The following is an 8,788-nucleotide window of genomic DNA, read 5'->3' as shown; positions in this document are numbered from 1 at the left end:
CTGACAGAAAAGTCCTCTGAGGTGGCTGCAGCTTTAAACACATCCCAGTCTGTCTGGGCGAAACAGTCCTGCAGGGTGCCTTCAGTCTCTGGGGTCCAGAGTTTAATTTGTTTGGTGACAGGGTTTGTTTGTTTCAGTCTTTGTCTGTAAGCTGGATACAGGAACAAAGAAATGTGGTCCGAGCGTCCAAGGTGGGGGCGGAGTGCGGCCCTGTATGCACCACGTATGTTACTGTAAACATGATCCAGAGTGTTCTTGCCCCGAGTGGGAATGTTCACATGTTGGTAATATTTGGGAAGTACAGTCTTTAAATTGCGCTGGTTAAAGTCGCCTGCAGCGATAGATACAGCATCGGGGTGAACTGTCTCTAGCGCGTTGATGACATCATAGAGTTTACTGAGAGCCGCAGAGGGATCAGCTCTTGGGCTAACATACACAGCAGCCAGAAACACAGCACTGTGCTCTCTGGCTCAACAAACTGGTTAAGAGAGCTGGGTCTGTCCTGGGCTGCCCCCTAGATTCCATCGAGGAGGTGGCGGACAGAAGGATGCTGGTAAAACTAACAACCATCATACATGACCCCTCCCATCCCCTGCACCACACAGTAGAGGCTCTGAACAGTTCCTTTAGTGCAAGACTGTTACATCCCCAGTGTAAGAAGGAGCGTTACCGTAGGTCGTTCCTCCACACAGCTATCAGACTGTACAATACATCACTGCAGGGATAAGCTAGGTGAAAGTATGAGGGACTATGTAATAGTCAGCTGAGGTGCAATACTCAAATCCTGGGGTGAAATGCATGGTTAATATGCGCATATGTAAAATCCTGTTCTTGATTATTCAAATACTTGATTCTGTCTGTTTTTGAGTACTTGGAATTTATTAGGATGTGTGTGTGCGGTGCTTGTTCTCATGGTGTTATGATGTCTGTTCTCCATTGCTGCTGAAACACTGAAATTTCCCCATTGAGGGATCAATAAAGTACCTACCTACCTACCTTTTACTGACACTTGGAATCCATTTATAACCTCTCTTAACTTGAACCAGATACCAGGCCTAGGCCATGCACATTCCCACAAACTCCTAGAAATATAACAAGCTACAGGGTGGGCCATGGAAAAGTAGTCCGCCTCCAATACCGGTGTTGGGAGATAGGTACTTAGGGCTCCAGACTACTTTTCCATGGCCCACCCTGTACTTTTATTTTGTTGTTGTTGTTGTTAGTCTTCATTGTCCATGCTGTTTTGAGTATGTCACACCTATCAATCAAACCAGATTCAATGAGAATATAACCTACTTCCCTCCCTTTTATTTCTTTTTTTCCCTTTCCTCTTTCTAATCATTTACTGATTTGTTAATTTCATTTAATTTTGTTTTAAGGATATGTGTATATATTTGGGTACACATATGTGTATGAAAAAGTATATATTGTATTTACAGTCCCTATAAAAGTATTCACCCCCTTGGATATTTTACCCTTTTATTGGTTTTATAAATCAATCATGGTAAATATAAGAGTCACTTTTGGCTTTTTCCCGCTTTAGGGGTCGCCACAGTGAATCGTCACACCGTCAAAACGTATGTTGACATTTGGCACGTGTTTTACGCCCTTCCTGACGCAACCCTGATTCGAACCCGGGCCGCAGTGGCGAAAGCCTACCAGGGACAGCACACTCATTGTCAATATAATTTCGTTTTTCTTTTGACAAAAAAAAATTACAAAAAAACCTCTTTAATGTCAAAGTGAAAAAAGGTTTCTACAAAGTAATGTCAATCAAATAAAAATATGTAATGTGAAATAAGTGATTGCATAAATATTCACCCCCTGTTTAGTAGATGCACCTTTGGCTACAATCACAGCACTGAGTCTGTGTGGATAGGTCTCAGTCAGGCTTGCACATCTGGCCACTGCAATTTTACTCCATTCTTCTTTGCTAAACTGCTCCAAATCTGCCAGGTTGCACAGGGATTTTCCTATATATTGCTACATTCATTTTACCCTCCACCTTTACAAGCCTTCAGGGCCGGCTGCTGAGAAACATCCCCACAACATGATGCTGCCACCACTGTGCTTCACAGTGGGAATGACGTTTTTGCGGTGATGTGCAGTGTTTGGTGTCCGCCAAACATATTGTCTTGTCTGATGGCCAAAAAGCACCATTTTGGTCTCATCAGACCAAAGAACTTTCTTCCACTTGACCATGGAGTCTCCCACATGCCTTTTGGCGAACTCTTGTGAAGATTCAAAAGGGTTTTCTTCAACAGTGGCTTTGTCTTTGCCACTCTCCCATAAAGCTTTGACTGGTGAAGAACCCGGGCAACAGTTGTATGCAGAGTCTCTCGCACCTCAGCTGCTGAAGCTTGTAACTCCTGTTAGTCCTGCTTCTGTGTTGTTGTCAGTGGGAATGTGTGTCCTGGGTAGTAACTAGATGCCACTTTCTCTCCTCTGGCTCTCCAGACTATGCATGACTTTGAATACCTCAAACTCCTGGGAAAGGGCACTTTTGGCAAAGTTATTCTAGTAAAGGAGAAGGCCACAGGACGCTATTACGCCATGAAGATCCTGAAGAAGGAGGTGATCGTAGCAAAAGTGAGTGGATGCCAATCAGCAAGTAAAGGGGAGGGGGATCAGTGGGGTAATGACTAATACCTGGTTGTTAGCCATTGTAAGAGCTGCACCAACACTATTTGTGTCTTTTTTCAGGATGAAGTGGCTCATACACTCACAGAAAACAGAGTCCTCCAGAATTCAAAGCATCCATTCTTGACGGTAAGGAGCCCCTCAATATATCTAAACCAAACCTTATTTTAACTCCTTGCAAGCCTCTTCAATCCAACCCACCAGCACCCATTTAAAAAAAAAAGTATTTTTACCAGGACTGTGTTGAAGAGCTGTAGTTGAGCTGGGTCTTTCACAGCAGCACTGGGTGTCCTTTTGTTTTCTTCAACAGTTAACCCTTTCTCTCTAAGACTGAGGTGGATTGTGTTGAAAGGCTTCACCAAATTGTTAGCTCAAAGTGGTGATTGATGTGCTCATCGCACCTAGTAGGACTAATGTTTGCCACACATCAGTGGAAAAAGCCTCAGCATACTGGATTCACTGTACTCTAGGCTTCCTAATCCAGTTTTCATTAGATATTTGTTTTGAAAAATGTAGATAAAGGTGCAAAGTCACAACATGTTCTGTTGTTTAATATTACAATCAGCTGTTTAAATGGCAGATTCCTCTTAATTTAGCTGAAAATATCACCAAGTTCTGTGTTGAACTTTTTTTTCTTTCTTTTTTTCCTTTGTGCAGGGACTGAAATACTCCTTCCAGACACATGACCGCCTGTGCTTTGTCATGGAGTATGCAAACGGTGGTGAGGTAAGCCATTTTACCCATTAATAAATGTGCACCTGTAGGTCTTAGGGAATCGCAAGACACAATACTACTGACCTTGAATAATTTTACTGTTCCTATTCACACTGGACTAACTAACTCTTTCCTCATTTGTCCTCTGTCTCCTTGTTATCATTCTCCCGTTTCCCCTCAGCTTTTCTTCCATCTGTCAAGGGATCGGGTGTTCTCGGAGGAGCGGGCTCGGTTCTACGGTGCAGAGATAGTGTCAGCGCTGGACTACCTGCACGCTGAAAGAAACGTAGTCTATCGAGATCTAAAGGTAGGACATGTCTTTACTTTGTCTCATCCTCTTTATGACCTTTCTCCCAGGGAAGGATACAAAAAATGTTTGTCTTCATGCAGAGCAATGGCAGTGGCCCAGACTTATTAATATGAAGAAGAAGCTTTATTTATTGTCATTGTAACATTGTGACACGTACAACGAAATTATGTTTGGAGCTGAGGGCCCTGGGCCGCTGCGCGCCGCCCTCACAGGCAACGGGGGGGGGGGTCAATGTCTTGCCCGAGGACACTTTTGACATTTGGACTGCAGGCACTGAGATTTGAACCGTCAACCTTCCGATTGGGAGACAACTGCTCTTCCCGCCGCACCCAAGATCAGTCTTTAAACCTACCTGCAGCTGCAGGAAGGCTCAGTCTATACACCACCAGTCCTCAAAGAGCAGCTTGCCTAATTACAGCATGCATACAGTGTTCTCAGTGGTTAATATCTGTCCATGGTCTGTGTGATTGACATCATTTAAATGCAGACAGTACAACACTAGTAGTCAGCAGAGAGAAAATATCCATTATCATCCGAGAAAAAAAGCCACTGCAAGGTTACAGTTGCTTATTCTTCTGATATGTGTGAAATAGTGTCTTAAATGCTTCTGTGGTGTTGTCAGTGGGACTGTGTGTCCTGGGTAGTTGGAGTATGGGTGTGTTAATACTTCTGTTTGTAACCAGATACCACTTTCTCTCCCCTGGCTCTCCAGATTATGCATGACGTTGAATATTTTTCTGATATTTGAGTTCAAATAGCAGAACAAACCTCTAATACTCTACAGATGAAATCACTGATGGATGCTCCAGACTGATGGGGCATGTTTGGGTTAAGGAGGGCAATATGGGGTTATCTGTGTTGCAGTGGGCATCTGTAGTCTGACTGCTTCCAGCTGATAAGACTATACCAGCCAGGTCAGCACAGCACTCTCCCCTGGGTTTAAGAGGCAGGCTTCCAGCCTGCTAGGATTCTCCTGAAAATGCCAGGGCAGCAGGATTGGAGGATGTGCTGACTCTAGCCGGGTGCTGCTGGCCACGTGTGAGCCACAGCTGCCAGGTGACTTTAACTGAGAGAGAAAGACAGAGAGGGAGGGAGGAGATGCAGCTCTTAAAAGGCAATACAACTTCAAGTCATGTCACGTTATGGTGAACATCTTAAAGCTGTTAGAATACTGTTTTTTTTTTTTGTTTTTTTTTTTATTACAAGGTATGATTCCATTGGTGTTTATACTCTTTACTGTGTGCATAAAACTGAGTGGAAATGCCACAAATTAAAATAACATTGTATTGCAAAAAAGTTTTTATTTCTGGTTTGAGGTGGAAAAGTTGGCATATTTCAAAAAAGAAAATGAAATAAATGTCTGTTATTCTAACAGATCAGGTTATTCTACTTTAGAAAAGGCATTCACGTCATCATTCCACTGCATGCTATATGCTTTCACTCTGTTGGAAAGCCTGGATAATAAAGAAAAAGGGACTGACATTTTGAGTGTTGAATAACTGCAGCATTTACAGTATGGTTTAATTCCACATACCAGGCCCTTTTTCACCTCCTCCTTTACACCATAGCAGCTGATAGATTAAAAGGGCAATTCATTTATTTAAAACGACCAGAGTAACACAGATATTAATTACTGTGGGAAGCTGTAAACGACCGCCATCAAAGTTGCTGCTACTTGAGATTGAGAGGCACCAATTCTGAGATTTCAGAAGCTAAGTTTCAGAAATCTCGTTTAAACTATTTGATAAAAACTGAAGCTTTTATCTTCATACATTTATGAATGAAAACTGTTTTTTAACTCCCCTGAACAGTGAGTCATTTAACAATGATGGTAACGTGCATCTTCTTTGTTTCCTTCTCAGCTGGAAAACCTTATGCTGGACAAAGACGGACACATAAAAATCACCGATTTTGGTCTGTGTAAAGAGGGGATCAAAGATGGCGCCACCATGAAAACTTTCTGTGGGACACCAGAGTATCTAGCACCTGAGGTAATCGCAAAAGTGGTTCTTTCTCTGCCTGATATAACGATGCCTTCCTTTATCGCAGCAGGTTTCTTTAGCTATACCACCAACAGATCAGTGATAAAAGAAAAATCAACAACCGAAGTGTCTTGGATGCCATGAGACAGCAAAATATCTTCAGTGTTACTCGAATGCTACTGCAAACCTCATTTTTGACGGTTGTGGTGGTGAGCACAGTCTTAACAGGCCTAAAGATCACATAGATGTTCAGTGTGGTGAAGATCTGGCAACTGTGAACATCATAGCATGGTTTTTTTAAATTCTTTTATTGTTGTTCTTTTATTGGATACAGTGTGTGTGTGTGTGAGAGAGAGAGAGAGAGAGAGAGAGATCCTTTTGATTGGAGTAGATATGTGGAGCCCTATAATGATATAAGGCCTGTCATGTGTGACATGAGTAGATTCCAAACAGAAATATAGTGTGTGCTGTTTGACCTTACTTGGATGAGAAGCATGTGTAAGGAAGGCAGCTGTCCCAGAATGCCTTTCTAATCTCCATCTGAAGTCAAGTTAAATGAGTGCACCATGTGCCCAGGACAGGGCAGCCTGCTTTCATATTTGCTGCATGTGGAGGGTTGTGGCTACTCCATGTTGCGTGCAGGTATGACAAGTGTTGGAGTGGGCTGTGTAACCTGATATTTTGTTGTGGGTGCAGGCGGTGTGTGTTTTAAGCACTTGATTGTTTGCACTAGCCCCTTGCCTGATGCTGTAAAAATGTTTTCCGGGAGAAGGGTGTCCGTGTTGACACAGTTGTCGTATCATTGTTTTTAGCCTCCATTTGGAATTTGCTGGTTGGGGCAGGAGGAGGGCTGATTGGCTGGCCTGGCCTCAGGAAACGTGAGCTTCCGCCCCACATTAGCTACAGCTGTTGTGAGGCACCAGAGGAGCTACAGCCCCCACCGCTGCCCGGGATGCCTCACCTGTCCTGGGTAGAGCTAGAGCCACTGTGAGCACAGTGCTTTAGGATAACTCAGCAGAACACATACCTGTTCTAAACTTCTCTCTAACTATGAACATCAGGGTATGAAGACAAAGCTGGACTGGTCTAACATCTGAATATTTACCTCCTCACACCTGAGGAAAAAAAGCTTTTTCTGTACTTCTATAAACCGTTTTGGTTGAATACCTTAAAGTGCTCTACCTGTCAGTCCTGAGCTCTTTTTGCTCCTCCACAAAGAGCCACAGTCTGACAGCTCCAGCCTCGGCTTAGCAGAGCAGGGAGACATCAGGGGGCGTCACCATGGCAATGGGGTCATTGGCAAGAGTCTCTATGGAGTGCGGCCCAGGCAGTGTTACAGGTTGTTCTGCAGTCAACAATGACCTTGTTGTGTGTTGTGTGTGTGTGTGTGCGCTGCACAGGAATGCTGTAACGTCTGGGAGTATTCCACCCTGAGCAGATGAGGCTGGGGGGTAAAAAAAGAGAAAAGAGACCTAATCTGCAACAGCCTGGCCAGTTTGTCTGGAGTAAGCAATGGGACAAATTCACTTTGTCACTTTTATAAAGTAGGTACAAAAGGAAAACCATTAGTGGCTGTTGGAATTGGCTGTTAAGGACTATGTGAACAGGTTTAATCTAGACACTGAAACTGATCTGGACTTATGAATTTGGAATATTAATGGCTGCCAGAGCAGATCTTGGTGAGCCAAAAAAAAGTGCAGTATACAGAGTAGAGCTCCACAACAGCAGCGAGTGTTTGTACTTTTATCCTCCTCCTCTCCTTATCTTTGATCCTCTGGGGCAGTGTAACCGCATTAGTTTGTGGCTGGGGCCCCGGCAGGCAGACAGTCCTGGTTACGTATATGAGGGATGAGCTTGGCTCCTACGCTCCTGGCAGCTTCACAGCTGTGGCTCTCCTCTACATATATGGGGCAGCTGCGGGCCCAGCTGTCGCACAGTGTGAATCACACGACTGCAGCACTGGAAATAGAGACGGCCCAGTAATCCGAGCCCCACACCAGCTTCATGTTACTCCCTCGGCCCTCCACTCTTTCTCCTCGATGCTCATCGCACTGCCAGGCTAAATGCCCACACACACATACGCAGTAGTTCTGTTCCTTTTACGGACACGTTCGTCCATCTGTTTTCCAGGACCCTCTCTCTCTCTCTCTCTCTGTCTCTGTCTCTCTCTCTCTCTCTCTCTCTCTCTGTCTCTCTGTTCACTGTTATGTCCAAATCTGATTCTGTTAGTCTGCCCATGTCTTTTTACCCAATTCCGGGGCCCCCTCTCTCTCTCTCTCTCTCTCTCTGTCTCTCTCTCTCTCTCTCTCTCTCTCTGTCTCTCTGTTCACTGTTATGTCCAAATCTGATTCTGTTAGTCTGCCCATGTCTTTTTACCCAAGTTTCTATTCTTGGTTTTGAATCGCCTCATCACACTGCTGGGGGTTTAAGAGAACAAGCTGTTCTTCTTGTCTTGATTTCACCTTCAACATCCGCCTGGCAAGGTAGAATCCAGTACATGTCCTCAGAGACCTTGGAACAACTTGGCTCAGCAGCACATTAGTCATGCAACAGGTCGTGGTGTCCAGTAAGCACAGCACTGGAGGAGTTTCTCTACAGAAGTCATCCCATGGAAATAAGACTATGTATTTTCTTCTCTGTGACTCTGCTTGAGTCTATTGAATGGTTTGTATGTAAGACCCAAGTTTGTGTGTGTTGCCACACATGCTTATTTAAGGGTCCTGCCCCTCGGCTGCTTGTTGATCTGTATGTGTTGAAGGGCTTGTGGTGATTAAATATTCAGGGCTCTGGGGAAAATACTATCGTTGCTCCTATGTGAGATCAAATCAAATTTTATTTGTATAGTGCCAAATCACAACAAAAGTCTGTTAGTCAGTAAGGTCTAGACCTTACTGTTATCACTGTTATTACATAGGGAAAACCCAACAAATCCCCCTTGAGCAAGCACTTTGCAACAGTGGGGAGGAAAAACTCCCTTTAACGGAAGAAACCTCCAACAGACCCCGGCTCTTGGTGGGCGGACTTCTGCCTCGACCGGTTGGGGTGAGTGGATAGAGGAGCGAGAAAAGAAGGAAAGCAACAAGACACAACAATCAAACACTGATCAGGTCGATGTGGCTGGGGGGCGCTCGGCTGCGACGGA

At 44.3% G+C, this 8,788-nt stretch overlaps 1 protein-coding gene across 2 annotated transcripts in view; it reads left to right on the top strand.

Moving 5' to 3' along the window:
* Positions 1-8,788, top strand: part of akt1 (v-akt murine thymoma viral oncogene homolog 1) — a 43,688-nt gene that overhangs the window by 28,069 nt on the left and 6,831 nt on the right. For both annotated transcript variants that reach the window (XM_020614555.1, XM_020614556.1), the window contains exons 6-10: positions 2,458-2,589; positions 2,704-2,769; positions 3,298-3,366; positions 3,536-3,661; positions 5,527-5,655. In XM_020614555.1, the coding sequence (XP_020470211.1) occupies positions 2,458-2,589; positions 2,704-2,769; positions 3,298-3,366; positions 3,536-3,661; positions 5,527-5,655 (522 nt within the window). The remainder of the gene's footprint in view (positions 1-2,457; positions 2,590-2,703; positions 2,770-3,297; positions 3,367-3,535; positions 3,662-5,526; positions 5,656-8,788) is intronic.

Source organism: Monopterus albus, unplaced genomic scaffold (genome assembly GCF_001952655.1).
Source record: "Monopterus albus unplaced genomic scaffold, M_albus_1.0 scaffold147.1, whole genome shotgun sequence".
Classification (NCBI taxonomy): Eukaryota; Metazoa; Chordata; class Actinopteri; order Synbranchiformes; family Synbranchidae; genus Monopterus; species Monopterus albus.
Note: the sequence above shows the minus strand (reverse complement) of the source record. Positions and strands in the feature narration are given on the sequence as shown.